At 46.6% G+C, this 17,269-nt stretch overlaps 1 protein-coding gene across 1 annotated transcript in view; it reads left to right on the forward strand.

The window, feature by feature from the left end:
• The window catches only part of aldh1a2 (aldehyde dehydrogenase 1 family, member A2), a 99,032-nt gene that overhangs the window by 47,624 nt on the left and 34,139 nt on the right, over positions 1-17,269 (forward strand). Inside the window, exons 5-7 of the mRNA XM_072470716.1 lie at positions 9,438-9,499; positions 11,910-12,038; positions 12,161-12,274. Coding sequence (XP_072326817.1) covers positions 9,438-9,499; positions 11,910-12,038; positions 12,161-12,274 — 305 coding nt within the window. The remainder of the gene's footprint in view (positions 1-9,437; positions 9,500-11,909; positions 12,039-12,160; positions 12,275-17,269) is intronic.

The raw sequence follows: 17,269 nt of genomic DNA on the forward strand, positions 1-17,269 counted from the left end.
TGGGGCTGATACAGCTGAAGGTGGTATACAGAGCACACCTCACAAGGGCGAGGATGAGCCGATTCTTTGAAGGAGTGGGGGGGGGGGGGGGGGGGGGGGGGGGGGCTAATCACGTTCATATGTTTTGGTCCTGCCCAAAGCTAAAGGATTACTGGAAGGACGTTTTTAGCGTAATTTCTAAAGTGGTGCACGTGAAACTGGGGCCGGGCACCCGGGAGGCCATATTCGGGGTGTTAGACCAGCCAGGGTTGGAAACGGGTGCGGAGGCAGATGTTGTAGCCTTCGACTCGTTGATCGCCCAAAGGCAGATCCTGAGAGGTTGGAGAGCAGCCTCTCCACCATGTGCCCTGGCGTGGTGGGGGGGGGGGGACTTGTTGGAATTCTTGACTCTTGAGAAGGTTAAGTTTGAACTGAGGGGAAGGATGGAGGGGTTCTACAATTCAAAAGAACAAAGAACAAAGAAATGTACAGCACAGGAACAGGCCCTTCGGCCCTCCAAGCCCGTGCCGACCATACTGCCCGACTAAACTACAATCTTCTACACTTCCTGGGTCCGTATCCTTCTATTCCCATCCTATTCATATATTTGTCAAGATGCCCCTTAAATGTCCCTATCGTCCCTGCCTCCACTACCTCCTCCGGTAGTGAGTTCCAGGCACCCACTACCCTCTGCGTAAAAAAAACTTGCCTCGTACATCTACTCTAAACTTTGCCCCTCTCACCTTAAACCTATGCCCCCTAGTAATTGACCCCTCTACCCTGGGGAAAAGCCTCTGACTATCCACTCTGTCTATGCCCCTCATAATTTTGTATACCTCTATCAGGTCGCCCCTCAACCTCCTTCGTTCCAGTGAGAACAAACCGAGTTTATTCAATCGCTCCTCATAGCTTATGCCCTCCATACCAGGCAACATTCTGGTAAATCTCTTCTGCACCCTCTCTAAAGCCTCCACATCCTTCTGGTAGTGTGGCGACCAGAATTGAACACTATACTCCAAGTGTGGCCTAACTAAGGTTCTATACAGCTGCAACATGACTTGCCAATTCTTATACTCAATGCCCCGGCCAATGAAGGCAAGCATGCCGTATGCCTTCTTGACTACCTTCTCCACCTGTGTAGCCCCTTTCAGTGATCTGTGGACCTGTACTCCTAGATCTCTTTGACTTTCAATACTCTTGAGGGTTCTACCATTCACTGTATATTCCCTACCTGCATTAGCCCTTCCAAAATGCATTACCTCACATTTGTCCAGGTTAAACTCCATCTGCCATCTCTCCGCCCAAGTCTCCAGACAATCTAAATCCTGCTGTATCCTCAGACAGTCCTCATCGCTATCCGCAATTCCACCAACCTTTGTGTCGTCTGCAAACTTACTAATCAGACCAGTTACATTTTCCTCCAAATCATTTATATATACTACAAAGAGCAAAGGTCCCAGCACTGATCCCTGTGGAACACCACTGGTCACAGCCCTCCAATTAGAAAAGCATCCCTCCATTGCTACCCTCTGCCTTCTATGGCCTAGCCAGTTCTGTATCCACCTTGCCAGTTCACCCCTGATCCCGTGTGACTTCACCTTTTGTACTAGTCTACCATGAGGGACCTTGTCAAAGGCCTTACTGAAGTCCATATAGACAACATCTACTGCCCTACCTGCATCAATCATCTTAGTGACCTCCTCGAAAAACTCTATCAAGTTAGTGAGACACGACCTCCCCTTCACAAAACCGTGCTGCCTCTCACTAATACGTCCATTTGCTTCCAAATGGGAGTAGATCCTGTCTCGAAGAATTCTCTCCAGTAATTTCCCTACCACTGAAGTAAGGCTCACCGGCCTGTAGTTCCCGGGATTATCCCTGCCACCCTTCTTAAACAGAGGAACAACATTGGCTATTCTCCAGTCCTCCGGGACATCCCCTGAAGACAGCGAGGATCCAAAGATTTCTGTCAAGGCCTCAGCAATTTCCTCTCCAGCCTCCTTCAGTATTCTGGGGTAGATCCCATCCGGCCCTGGGGACTTATCTACCTTAATATCATAGGCATTATCCATCATGCATTTTCAAGGACTGGATAACATTGGGGGGGGGGGGGTTGGAGGGTTTTGGGGGAGGGGGGCGGTGAGTGTTAATGGTGACTATGGGTGATTCCTGATTCCTTTTTGTCATTTGTTTATGTGAACATGCGGGCTAATGTTTGGGGTTTGGTGGGAGGATGGGATCGTTATTATTGATATGGGGATTGACATATTTGTTCGTGATTATTGATTGTTGTTGGTGGGTGTAAATTTGGGAGAAAATGTGAAAAAGGAGAAGAATAAAAAATATTTTTTAAAAAATGAACACTAAAAGATTTATTTCTTGGGGATCGTTTTGCAGGATTGAAGGAGTTGGAAGCGAAGTATGGGCTGGAGCGGGGGGAAATATTTAGATAAATGCAGGTTCGAGACTTTGCCAGAAAGGAGATACAGACTTCCCAGTAGAGCCGGCTCCACATTGCTGGAGGAGGTGCTGACGACAGGGGGACTGGAGAAGGGGGTAATATTGGCAGTTTACGCGGCTATTTTGGAGGAGGAGAAGGCGCCACTAGAAGGGATCAAGGCAAAGTGGGAGGAAGAGTTGGGCGAGGGTATGGAGGAGGGGTTCTGGTGGAAGGTGCTCCGGAGGGTGAACGCCTCCACCTCGTGTGCGAGGTTGGGGTTGATACAGCTGAAGGTGGTGTGTAGAGCACACCTCACAAGGACGAGGATGAGCCGGCTCTTTGAGTGGGTAGAAGCTGTGTGTGAACGTTGTGGGGGAGGCCCCGCAAACCACGTTCATATGTTTTGGTCCTGTCCAAAGCTGGAGGATTACTGGAAGGAGGTGTTTGGGGTAATCTCTAAAGTGGTGCACGTGAAACTGGACCCGGGCTCTCGGGAGGCCATATTCGGGGTGTCGGACCAGCCTGGGTTGGAAACGGGTGCAGAGGCAGATGCTGTAGCCTTCGCCTCGTTGATCGCCCAAAGGCGGATACTGTTGGGGTGGAGATCAACCTCGCCACCCTGTGCCCTGGTGTGGCGGGGGGACCTGCTGGAATTCTTAACGCATGAAAAGGTCAAATTTGAACTTAGGGGAAGGATGGAGGGGTTCTACAATTCATGGGTGTTATTCATTATGCACTTTCGAGAATTGGATCACACCGAACATTAGGGGGGTTGGGGGCTGGGAGGGTTTGGGGGAGGGGGGACTGTGTGTGTCAATGGTGATTCCTGATTCCTTTTTGTCATTTGTTTATGTTAACATGCGGGCCAATGTTTGGAGTTTGGTGGGAGGATGGGATCGTTGATATTGATATGGGGATTGACATTACATTCGTTACTGATTATTGTTTATTGTTGGGTGTAAATTTGGGAGAAAATGTGAAAAAGGAGGAGAATTAAAAAAAAAAAATTTTTTTAATTGTGTCCTCCGAATGTTATAATGTTAGCTTTGTAATTCAGTTGTATAGGATGGCTTTCAAGCATTAGAGTCATAAGACCTTCTCAAGTTTCTTAACCTAATTCCTTTGAGAGCAGTAGTTTAGCCGATTTAAAAAAAAAAGTTTCCTCTATAGTGGAAACTGCTTTTAAAAGCACCACTTGATTAAAATGTTTAATCATAGAGAATTGCAGGGTTAGAACAAATTGAGCTCTGGCTTCCAGAAGTGGGCGTATATGATGGAAACACATTAAAGAACTGGCATAAATGATGACAGAGTCAGGACCCAGATGTCTTTCCAGTTTATTCTGTTTTGAAGAGTGGGAGGGGAGACAGAGTTAGACTTTATAAAATGCACAAGCAGTGAATCTGTCAGTCTGGAGTGGTACTATTGTGATGTCAGTTCAGACATCTGTGCAGCTTAAAGTAGACTGAATTATGATCAATGATAAATCATTTAACAATCTATGTCTAATCGAAATAATTACAGTGCTCAAGAAATATTTGCAAGTGGTTGAGTAGTTTAAAGGGGGTTTCAAATCATAATTTTCAAGCATATCTGATCTTAAATTCTTGCCTCTTTGATAATGAAACACATTGCTCAAAAGTGAGTCATTTCTTCAAAACGCTGCTCTGTTATTTTCAAGCAAGTCCCTGCTGTACTTTTGTTGGAGATCTTCATTGGCCAGGAGTTCTTCAACCCCTTGAACCACCCCATTTCTATAAATACCCCCCCCCTCCAAAAAAAACTTGATGGCCTGTCAGTTGTCATTTCCAAAGCATTTACAGTTATCTCAAAACTGAGCCATTGCAGGATTTCAGTTCAAATCTGAAACGTCTTTGGGATGTGCGTTGTCCCTCTGGTGTTTTGACAGTCCTTTCTGAGGCTGTGATTCATACCTTACAACTGTTCTCTTTTTCTGCTGGTCCTCACATTCTGGGCGTGAGAATGGGAATTATTTATTGAAACACTTAAAGGAGAAGATGTACCATGAGAGCTTCTTTATAAAATTATGTTGAACTTTAACATCCTTTCATTTTATTTCTATTGCTGTTGTTTCAGAAAACAGAATTTGTTTAAATGGTCCGTGCTGATGACAGCTTGAAAGAAACTAGCCAAGAGGAATTGCTTATCCCAATAATGTGAGGAAGTCGAACTAAGATTAATAGATTATCAAGGGTTCAGGGTCTTCTGCAATCATTTTAATGGCCTATGTTAATTCAGTTCCATTTCTAGAATAATTTTTTCCATTCACGTTATGAATTTTAAAAAAAGACAACGAACCAATAGGATTTTTTTTCAATTGTCTCATTTTAATGCCATGGCTCATTTAAGACTAATGGGCGACATGTGACACAGTGGTTAGCACTGCTGCCTCACAGCGGCAGGGACCCGGTCCATTCTGACCTTGGGTGACTGTGCGGAGTCTGATCATTCTCCCCGTGTCTGCGTGGGTTTCCTCTGGGTGTTCCGGTTTCCTCCCACAGTCCAAAGATGTGCAGGTTAGGTGGATAGGCCATGCTAAATTGCCCCTTAGTGTCCAGTGATGTGCGGGTTAGGTTACTGGATAGAGCGGAGTGGGCTGGGGAGTGGACCTGGGTTGGGGTGCTGTTTCGGAGGGTCGGTGCAGACTCAATGGGCCAAATGGCCTCCTTCTGCACTGTAGGGATTCTATGATTCTATAATGCTGCACTTGCTTCAAAACATCGTACTAAATTAACAAAAAACTGTGGTTAACATTTGATACTCAAGATATTGCTGCTGTATATTAATTGAGAGCGCAAGTGTATTCCTAATTAGTCATGATTTGGGATTAGATGAGCTAGTGAGGCATTAAAAATTCAAACATATTTTGGAAATGTTCTAATTGGGTTATATTTAATGCAATACCGCTCATGCTAGAATTATTTTTAGATTTAGTTCAGCTGGTAACTGTTCATGTAAATAGTTTCTACCCTTGTTTTTCCAATTAATTTGCGTGTTGGAAAGTGTCTCAGTAGAAATCCTGTCCATTACTGGGCAGCATGCAATGCATTTGTTTGTATCCAACTTGCCAGTGGAGCGGCCTTATCTTTACATCTTCTTGGTTCTCAAGTGATAGGAGCACGTGCATTTTACACATTTGCAGAGCGGTTCAAGTGTGGAGATAAAATTGTGGAACATTGTACAGCATTTCCTATGCACCTTCCTTCAAGCACCTTAAGATTGGTATCGGATGTGCAGACCTCAATCAAATGGACTTCTGTTGATACCTCCCAGACAAAGACCAAGCAGTTTAGCTATTAGTTCAGAAACCGTGGGGGAAAAAAAACATTTGTTCAAAACAATTAAAGAGAATTAGAATCCATCCTTCACAGCACTTTGTGGAACTAACCCTTGGACACTGACGATTATCTCAAACCAGGCCATTAAAATGTGGCATAAAATTTAAATTATATGGAATATGTCTGAAATAAGCTTTTAGGAAAGCTTTAAAATAGGAGATACTGTTATCCGGATGAGTCAGTTCGTTTTTCAATTTAGCAGCTGAGCCTAAAGGGCAGGAAGGCCTTACTTTGAATCTTTGATTTTGCAGAGGGTTGGTGGGTTTGCTCTGGGTCACAGACTTAACCACATGAATGGCAGGAGCCAGCTCCCAGAATCCACATTTAAAGCGCACCTTAAAAGGATCTTAAGCTGCCTCAACCAGCAGTGAGGATGTTGCAATTAGTCAAAAAGCCCCTGGGTTAAAGAGAGGCCAGCCTTACCGCACTTCATGCCAATCTAGTAATCCCTCATAGAAATACAACCTTCTAGACTGGAGCAAGATGGGACTTGCGTTCATAAAAGCACCTTTCACAACATCAGGATGTCCCAAAGCACTTTACAACCAATGAAATACTTTTTTAAAAACTGTGACAAAAAATGTGAAAGTTCGTAAGCATCTTCGATTGCTACCAAATCAAATTGAGGATCACCTCTTGCACCATCACACAGAAATAACTGATTTGTGTACTCCACTGACTGCTGACTGTACTGAGAATAAAAACTCTCTGGAAATTGGATAAATGCAAACATTTGACTACATTCTTCCACCGAGTATGAGTGACCAGCAATAATGTGACTTCTGGGTGTTGCGCAGCTTGGAACTTGGCTGTTTTACAAATAAATAGTATTTCATGGGGTTGTCATTTAGTCGATCTTTGACTCCATGCTGTTATTTGTGCCTGTGCATCCACTATTAAAATTTTTGTTTAAAGTTCCTAATGACACATTTTCCAAGAACTGCATCTAACCTTCAGAAAATGTCAAGCTATTTACAGCTTTACCTCAGACTGATTTTGAACCTGGCGCAGTGACAATGGCTGGGGGCTCACTCACAATTTGAATTTAAGATGAAGAATAAATGATTGTACATTTATTTTGCACCTCTCCTTTGCACTTTCAAGGTTCTGGGTGGCTGAAATGCATTCGAGTAACAAGGATAGATGAGCGTTTACTATTTTCAGATAGCTATATCTTATTATAGAGATAATTGACCCACTATCCATAATGGGATGGCATGGTAGCAATGGTTAGCACTGTTTGATTCCTGGCTTGGTCGCTGTCTGTGCGGAGACTGCACGTTCTCCCCGTGTGTGCGTGGGTTTCCTCCGGGCGCTCCTGTTTCCTCCCACGAGTCCCGGAAGACGTGGTGTTAGGTAATTTGGACATTCTGACGTCACCCTCCGTGTACCCGAACAGGCGCCGGAATGTGGCGACTAGGGTTTTTTCACAGTAACTTCATTGCAGTGTTAATGTAAGCCTGCTTGTGACAATAAAGATTATTATATTACGGATTTCAGCACCCGCCGGGTCGGAGAATCGCCGGGGGGCGGCGTGAATGCCGCGCCCGCTGGCTGAAGAATTCTCCATCGCCGGGGATTTGGCAGGGGGCGGGAATTGCGCCGGTCGGCGGCCGCTGATAGCGGCCCCCCCGGCGATTCTCCGACCCGCGATGGGCCCAGTGGCCGCCCATTTTCGGCGGGTCCCACCAGCGTAAATCACAACAGGTCATTACTGGCAGGACCTGATTCCACGGGCGGCCTGCAGAGTCCTTGGGGGGCGGGGCATGGGGGAATCTGTCCCCGGGGGGTGCCCCCACGGTGGCCTGGCCCGCGATCGGGGCCCACCGATCTGCGGGCCACGGCCTGTGCCGTGGGGGCACTCTTTCCATCCGCACCGGCCGCTGTCAACCTCCGCCATGGCCGGTGCGGAGAAGAACCCCCCTGCGCATGCGCTGGGATGACGCCAGTACACACTGGTCCTCCTGCGCATGCGCCAACTCGCGCCAGTTGGCGGAGGCGCTTCGGCGCCGGTTGGCGTGGTGCCAAGCCCTTCCATGCCAGCTGGTATGGCGCCAAACACTCCGGTGCCGGCCTAGCCCCTGAAGGTGCGGAGGATTCTGCACCTTTGGGGCGGCCCAACACCGGAGTGGTTCACGACACTTCTCGGCGTCGGAGTGGTCCGCTCCGCCGGTTCGCAGAGAATCCCGCCCAAGATTGTTATTATTATACCACTATATAATCCATAAAGCACAACATAGATGGTAACCATGATGTGGAGATGCAGGCGTGGGACTAGGGTGGGCACAGTAAGAAGTCTTACAACACCAGGTTAAAGTCCAACAGGTTTGTTTCGAATGACTAGCTTTCGGAGCACTGCTCCTTCCTCAGGTGAATGAGGAAGGAGCAGTGCTCCGAAAGCTAGTGATTCAAAACAAATCTGTTGGGCTTCATCCTGGTGCTGTTAGACTTCTTACTGTAATAAGAAATAGAAGCAGCACTAGATCATATGGCCAGTTAGGCCTGTTCCAGAAACCTTCCTTCCCACCCCCCTCCCCATGTTCTAGATTCCCCAGCCAGGGAAAGCAACCTGTCAGTGACAACGCTGTCAAGTTCCTTCAGGATCTTATATGTTTCAATGAGCATGGGCTGCTTCGCCTGGTGGCCGGTTGAAGGCTGGTATTAGGATTTGAATGGGTAGTTTGCGCCTCAACTCACTTCTCTCCCAGGTGGAAGGGGAAAGTAATGGATTTTATTCAACTGCAAGGAAGGAAAGTAGGTTAGGGACATCTGAAATAGAAAAGCATTGTGAAAAGTGTGCTTTATTAAAGAATCAAATTGTTGAAACATACATAAAACAATGATAAAAGCAAAGTTCTGCAGATGCGGGAAATCTGAAATAGAAACAGGGAATGCTGGGAAAACCCAGCAGGTCCAGCAGCAATTGTCAAGAGAGAACAGAGTTTTGTTTTGAGTCTGTATGACTTCTTAAGAGCTGACGAGTGGTAGAAATGTGATGGGTTTTATGCTGTTGAAGGATGGGGGTGGGACAAATGGAGGAAAATAGAAGATCAGGGATAAATTGCAGATATGGGGAGATTATTTGACAGATGTCATGGACACGACAAAGGGAGTGTTAATGATAGTGTTAAAGACCAAGGCAGGTGTTAATAGTGGCATAAAAAGGTCAGATAGCGGAATGTATAAACAGCAGAACAAGGATCAGCACCTTCTGAAAACATAATATGAGAAAAAATTACAGACCGGCCATGGGGGAGGAGGAAGGGGCTGGAAAAAAATCAAAATGGAGGACAGAGTTCATGGTTTGAACTTGTTGAACTCAATGTTTAGTCACGAAGGCTGTAAAGGTCCCAATCGGAAGATGAGGTATTGTTCCTTTGGTTTGCATTAATGATGTTAAAAGCACGGTGGCAACCAATTTGTCCCTTTTTGAAACGGGGATTATTTTACCGAACAGTTTTATCCACTTTAAGGACTTGCTTGAATTTGTTTTTACCAAATCTGCGTCCGTTTGTCAATATTAGAAAGTGACAGTAAGAGATGCTCTACATATTTTCTCTCCTGTGCAAGTTGATTAATGTGGCCCCAGAAGTATTTAATGTTTTTTTATGCAGCCAAATCAAACAGGAATGATGAGTAATTGCAGACCTCTGTTACAGATGGAGATTATTTCACATTTACAAGACATGAGCCAATAGGGGTGTGTGGACAGATCATCCCTGTGAGTATTATTCATCAACAGTCGGTGTTTATGTTCTTAGAAATACCACAGACTACAACTGAAGAGCGATTTTTAATCTTATTGTTTGATCACCTCTGACTGAAGGGATAATTTGCAGCTGGCAATCCTTAAATAAAGACCAGCATATTGAACAGAAGGTGCAGCACACATTTCAAACAGTAAAAGAGGCTTAACTTATTTCTTTGGCTACATTCATAGTTAATTTACCACGTGTATTAGTGAGAGAAAAACTGCGTTGGACCTTCTGAATGATGCATCATGTTATACTTAACATACAAAACTTTGTAGATGTTCACAACCGACAGGTAGATAAGAAGTGTACACTTTGTAATGTAGATTGAAAAGTGTCCCTTGATATACAGTGAAGGGTTCTGTTTAAACAGTAAAGCTCAATCCCTTGTGGCGGACTCTTTCAGTTAGATTTCAGTATACCGGTGATGATCTATAAAATAAATTATTGTATTTAGAAAGCAAGGGCGGTGATATTTGGTTGGCAGATTTCGAGCTTGCATAGTTGCGAGTAAATTAAACAGCAGCCCCGTACTTTACATAGATGACTTTTGGATGTTGATCGATCTTTTTGAGTGGGAAATAATTGTTGTATAAAATTGTTATCTATTTTGGGGCAACACGGTGGCGCAGTGGGTTAGCCCTGCTGCCTCACGGCGCCGAGGTCCCAGGTTCGAACCCGGCTCTGAGTCACTGTCTGTGTGGAGTTTGCACATTCTCCCTGTGTTTGCGTGGGTTTCGCCCCCACAACCCAAAGATGTGCAGGCTAGGTGGATTGGCCACGCTAAATTGCCCCTTAATTGGAAAAAATTAATTGGGCACTCTAAATAAATTGTTATCTATTTTGATGCGACTGTACTTATAGGGGAGTGACTGGCACACAGTGTGATTTATGTAATGTAAGTAAAATAGCTGATGTCCAGACACGCAAGAATCTTGTGTAAACAAGCTGCATGGGTAGAAGGAGAAACGTGCTTTTATATAAAGCCTTTCACCACCACCCGACATCTCAAAGGACTTAACAGTCAAAGTTCTGAGAGTAGCTACTGTTGCGATGTAGGAAATGTGGCGGCAAATTTGCACACAGTGAACTCCCCCAAACAGCAATGTGATAACAATCGGAAAACCGTTTTTTATGATGTTGATTGTGGATAAATTTTGGCTAGGACGTTGGTAGCTCCCCTGCTCTTCTTTGAAACAGTACTGTGGGATCTTTCACAGCCACTTAAGAGGGCAGGCGGGTCTCCTGCTGTTAACCAAAAGGTGGCACCACTGACAGTGCAGACCTCCTTCAGTACTGCACTGGAATGTCAGCCTTGATTTTTGTGCTCAAGTACTGGAGTGGGATTTGATTGGGCCAAGAACACAGACACAGCAAAAAACAATGAGTAGATCTAATACCTTGATCAAAGATGTCAATGAAGAGCACCTTCAAGCGATGAGCCACATAACACCTCAGATCACTGAGTTCCTTGTCTATGTCGTGTTGCTGGGAAACGATCTAAGCAAATGCAATGCACTTGCGCACAGGAAGTGAGGTCACATCAGCGAAAGGGGCATGCTATCCCCAGGAAACTATTGTTCATCTCTTAGCAGTCGGTTCAAAGGCGGATAGTTGGGGGGAGGGGGGGGGCATGGGAGTTAGGCTGCCATTCGGCTGCAGGGAGGCCTCAAAACGGGAAGGAAAATGCACATTAAATATTTGTTCATTAATCACGCCAACTGAGATGTCAAGGTTTAAATCAGTAAACATCGTTTTCTGTCAAAGCCTCTAATTATGTCTACAATCTAAAAGCGTTCACAGTGTGTCTGGATTTTACTGTTGATCAGGGTTACCAAAAGCATAAACAAAGCTGAAGTAAAATACACCATAAAATTATTCAATCTGGGTTCCCCCTCCCTCGCTGAGAAATCATGGAAATTGTGAGAAAAAAAAATGAAATTTGGTGAGAAGGAAGTACAGGAACCAAGTCAGTATAAACCTTGAAAATATGATCCTGAAGGACGTACAACACAAAGGAGCTGTTGCTTCTTCCAAACTATGGCGTAGAAATTATTGTTAATGCTATTGGTAGATCAACACTAAAGCCCACTTGTTTGTCCATTATTTTAATGGAAGTACTAAAATAAATGGGTGAATGCCTGTTTTAAATAGAGACAGATGAACCGTCATAAGATCCTGATAGATGTTGGTCATCAGTAGTGATCTACAGGCTTAAATACGGAAAGTTAGTTTAATGTGAGTGCATCAATAGTGCGAGTAAATGTGCAAACAGCTTGTGAGCAGTTGGCTTTTTTAATGAGTTTTGAAGTTGTGTCACCTGAACGTGATTCGTTTCCTCCCTTTTTAATTATCCTTCTGTCCTTCATCTACCTGCAGTGGAACTTTCCTCTCCTCATGTTTGCCTGGAAGATAGTTCCAGCCTTGTGCTGTGGAAACACAGTCGTCATCAAACCGGCAGAGCAAACGCCCCTGACTGCCCTCTACATGGGAGAACTCATCAAAGAGGTGTGTTCTTTTTATCGCGATATTTTTTGACTTTCAACGATGACGTAAGTGTCTCTCAAAGTCCCTGTTTGTTTCCAGGCAGTTTTCTTTTTAACTCGTTTTATCTCATCCTACTTTCACAGGTTGGGTTTCCTCCGGGCGTGGTCAATATTGTGCCTGGGTTTGGCGTGACGGCTGGGGCAGCAATAGCCTCTCACATGGACATCGACAAAATCGCATTCACTGGATCAAATGAGGTAAACGACCTCCCAGAATTACTGTTGCGCTGGCTTATATGCAATTTAGTAATAATAATATTAATAATAAGTCATCATGGTTTATGCTGAGTTGTTAAGTAGCATTAAGTAATAGTACAAATTATAAAGAATCTGCATTTATTTATTTTAAATAAATTTAGAGTACCAAATTCTTCTTTTCCAATTAAGGGGCAATTTAGTGGCCAATTCACCTAGCCTGCACAACTTTGGGTTGTGGGGGTGAGACCCACGCAGACACGGGAAGAATGTACAAACTCCACACTGACCCGGCGCCCTGTGCCGTAAGGCCGCAGTGCTAACCACTGCTTCACCGTGCCGTCCCAAAAAAGAATCTGCATTTATGCAGTTCTGTCACATCCTCAGGGTTTTCAAAAGCACCTCATAGCCAACGAATTGAAGTATGTAAATGTGGCAGCCAATTTGCATCTCAAACACATGCAATGAGATGGAGGACCAGCTATGCTCTCTTTGTGATAGTGGTTGCTTCAGGGGTGAATGTTGGCACCTGAAAACCCACTGTCCTTCTCCAAATACTGCTGAGGCATATTTTACATCAGGCAGACAGAGTTTAGGTTTAACATCTCATCTGGCAGCACTGTGGCGCAGTGGTTAGCACTGCTGCCTCACGGCGCCAAGGTCCCAGGTTTGATCCCGGCCCTGTGTCACTGTCTGGGTGGAGTTTGTACATTTTCCCCGTGTTTGCGTGGTTTTCACTCCCACAACCCAAAAAGATGTGCTGGGTAGGTGGTTTGGCCACACTAAATTGCCCCTTAATTGTAAAAAATGAATTGGGTCTCTAAATTTATGTTTTTTAAATATCTCATCTGTGAGGCAGCTCATCTGTCTATGCGACATTTCCTCTGTCATGCACTGCATAAATCAAAATAATAATAATCTTTATTATTGTCACAAGTCGGCTCACATTAACACTGCACTGAAGTTACTGTGAAAAGCCCCTAGTCGTCACATTTCGGCACCTGTTTCGGCACACACAATAGCACCTGTTCGGGTACACAGAGGGAGAATTCAGAATGTCCAATTTACCTAAGAGCACGTCTTTCGGGACTTGTGGGAGAAAACCGGAGCAAACCCACGCAGACACAGGGAGAACGTGCAAACTCCGCACAGACAGTGACCCAAGCCGGGAATCGAACCTGGGATCCTGGCGCTGTGAAGCAACAGTGCTAACCACTGTGCTAGGTACTGTCACAGGAGCTTAAACCTGTGTCCTTCCTGTCTTGGAAATGAGTATGCCTTGGACTGGCCCAAAATGATTCTAAAAACAAAGAAAAATAAATAATTTTCCACAATATCGGGGTGAGCGATTCTCCTCGGGATGCTCATGGCTCCTTTCTTCCTGGTGACCTCTGGTTCACCCCGGAGGGTTGGCAACACAAGTGCCAATTGATGTTGGACATTGTGCAGTGAATGAACCCAAGCACATCAAATGGAAAAGCCTTGAGCACTTTCAAACCTTTTGACCCACTCACTTGCCAAATAAAGGGAGGATCCCAGATCGCTGGTGCCAGTTCCCCACTCCTACTGTTGCGCAGAATACTCACAATAGCACAGCTGCAGAAAGGGTAATGGACTGCAGGCAGTTTGAAAGTGTTCCTGCCACATCAGGAGTTCAGAGTCAGCACAGCTTCTCTGGGACCATCACAGATAGATCTGCACATGTAAGAAATGCCAACAAACCTTCTGTTATTTCTTATGGGAGGGTTACACTTATGTTGCGTTGATCGCAAGCGGCACTAGGAGTTATATTGATTTTCTGACTACGAGTTACCAAAGGCCTGTCATTTATTTCATTTAAGCTAAAATGAACGATGCCGTTTTTAAAATCATTGATAATAAATTTATGGCAGGATTGGATCAGAATTTAGGTTTCTAGAAATGATGGTCTGAATGTTATTGCCGGACCCCAACCTTAGGGTGAACAGTGATCCCGAGCCTTCACTTAGCATCACTGGCTCGGATCTGTTACCACAGGCAACCTCCTAATAGGCCACCTGTGGGCCTCAGCATCCAATTGCAGATGGCTCCTAACGCTGCTGGCCCAATCAGAGAGCAGCTCTGAAACCTCGACAGTGCCATTGGGAGAAGTGGGTGCTACTGAGGCAGGCAGGAGGCCTTGGGGGCTAGGGTCAGGAAGTTTTCAAAGAAATGCAAATTATTCAGTGTCCCAAGAGCAGAAACTCTACCGGGGGGATAGTTGGGGCTGTGGCAGTTGCCTTCCCTGCCCACTCTTGGGGCCATCAAGCCCCTCCCTGTGCAGGGTGGTCACATCTATTTAGCCCCCCACGAGGCACGAGGCACTCCACAATGAGCAAAGTGTGACGGCCCTGTAAATTGTCCTCTAATTAGGTCTTTGTCATGCCAATGAGCAGCCCACTTCCATGGAGCAGTCTGTTGATCCACATCTGGTCCCACCGCTGGTAAGATGCGTGAGCGGAAGGGTCAGAACGGTGGGGGGGGTTGCTGACTCTACAATTTTACCCTCACCCGCCTGGGGCCAGTAAAATCCTGGTAAATGTGTCATTGGCTGTTCCTTTTTCATCAATGCTAACCATGATGCAGCTGTATTCATCCTTTAAGGAGCTGGATAACCAGTATTAACAGCTAACGGAATTTTAATGCAACAAGAGGGATTCAAGACCTTCCTCACCATTCAATGCTTTGACAGGTCAGTGGACACTATGAGGAGATGTCCTCCAGCAGCAGCATGAAGCAGCACAAGTGGCAATTCTGTAACTCCTGAGAGCATTAGAGTGACTAGAACTGATAGAGATACATTGAGATTAGTGACAGGCAGGCTCTCTGTACCATATCTAGTTCAACAGATAACTATGCAGCTCTCCCTCCACCAGTGCTTCTAGCTCAGTTATTGATAATCAGGCTTGCAGACAACCAGCACAGAGAGGGTTACCACACACACAAGTGGCAACATATACACCAACTCTATTGCACAATGCAGCAGAATTTCAATATGTCTCCCAATCTGTTCTTCAATCATTGGGCTGGTTCTCCGGTGCCCCAGGCGTGTGTTTCTCAGCGGTGCTCCATTCGCTGGTAGCGGGATCCTCTGTTCCCGCCGCTTGTCGATGGAATTTCCCATTGTAGCCACCCCATGCCGCCGGGAAACCAACGGGCGGGGGTGCACTGCCGGCGGGAACAGAGAATCCCGGTAGCAGAGAATTCCGGCCTGTGTCCCAGGAAAGCAAACATAATTTTCAAAATTGGCCGACTCTGTGACTGGGAGGTTGATTTATGGCAATTCTCAATGGCAGTGCATTGCAGCTGGTTGATTGTCATTGTGGGTCTTCTCCGAGCAAGAATCACATCTGATGTACATCTCTGCAGAGTCTGAGCTTCCTCACCCACGGTGCCCAGGGAACCCACTCTGTAGCAATAGATCTGATAAGCAGGTGGATCCGCAGCACCTTTCGCATTTCCAGCATTCCTTATTCTGACTCTCTCCAGCGATATAGGTGTGAATAAACATTGCATCGATACTCTCAGACAGAAACTGCTTTTTATTTTTGGAATAATGCTCCAACTTGCATTACTTCATTGAAATTACTAATGCCAGGTCTGACCTAGAATAAAATGCTGACTTTTCAACTTGAATGTACAGCTGTGGAATACTGAATGAGTTCATACTTAAGGATCTTTAACAAGGCCTCAACAAGCAAGATACAGACATTTTGGGCGGGATTCTCTCAGCCCGGGACCGGGCTGGAGAATCCTCACGACCGGCTAGAATCGCGACACGCCACCCCGACGCCGGAACGCGATTCTCCGCAGAACGTAGAATCGGCGCCGTTGGCGCTGGCATGGTTGGCGCGGCGCCAGTCGGGGGCCGCTCTACCCTGCCCCCCCCCCACTGATTCTCGGCCCAGAATGGGGCGAGCGGCCGTCGTAAAAAAACGGAGTCCCGCTGGCGCCATTCACACCTGCTCTCAGACAGCGGGACCTCGGCGTGGAAGGGTCCGGGGGCGGCCTGTGGGGGGAGGGGGGGGTCCTACCCCGGGGAGGGCCTCCGATGTGGCCTGGCCCGCGATCGGGGCCCACCGATTGGCGGGCCAGCCTCTCTGGCTGGGGGCCTCCTTTCTTCCACGCCGGCCCCTGTAGCCCTGCACCATGTTGCGTCGGGGCCGGCACGGAGAAGGGAGCCACTGCATGCGTGCGTTTGCGCCGGTGCCACTGTGCATGCGCAGACCCCGCGGTGCCCGTTCACACCAGGATCAGTAGCTGGAGCGGCGTGGATCGCGCCAGTGCCATGCTGGCCCCCTGTAGGGGGCAGAATTGCTGATCCTGAGGCCGTGTTGACGCCGTCGAGAAATGCGACGGCGTATCCGACGGCGTCAACACTTAGCCTCAGGATGACGGAATCCCGCTCTTTCCTCCCACTTAGCTCGCGCTCACTAATCAATTTTTGGTCATAGAATAGACATAGTGCAGAAGAGGGGCCTTTCCTGTGGGCGCGATTCTCTGGCATCATTTCGCCCCAGCGAGAGTGCAACAAGGCTGGGGAATAGCGGGAGAGGCCAAAAACCGCGCCCGGCACTAAACCGTTTGTGATGCAACCATAGGTGAAATTGGAAACCGAGGCGAGAAATCAATTATCACCACTTAAGCCCTATTTCCATACAATTAACGGGAGCCACCCCATATCCAAAGGCCTCCCGCAATCCAGTGGCCTCCTCAACAGTCACCTCCCCTGACGGTGATTAGTACTCCTTTTGCAAAAGGTGAACCTGGCGGGTGGGCTGCTGCGGGGGGTGGTGGTCCATGTCTGGGGAGATGGGACTTGAGATTGGGGGTCAGCTTGCATCGTGGAACAAAGAGCCAGAGGTTGTGGTGAGGGCATTTTAATCTTCCTCGTACAAGTGGTATGATGCTGCTGCCCCACTATCCCACCCTCCCCCCTCTCCCACAATGCACCCCCCCAGTGTACATCCCACGCCTTAC

The sequence above is a fragment of the Scyliorhinus torazame genome, chromosome 12 (assembly GCF_047496885.1).
Source record: "Scyliorhinus torazame isolate Kashiwa2021f chromosome 12, sScyTor2.1, whole genome shotgun sequence".
Taxonomy (NCBI): domain Eukaryota; kingdom Metazoa; phylum Chordata; class Chondrichthyes; order Carcharhiniformes; family Scyliorhinidae; genus Scyliorhinus; species Scyliorhinus torazame.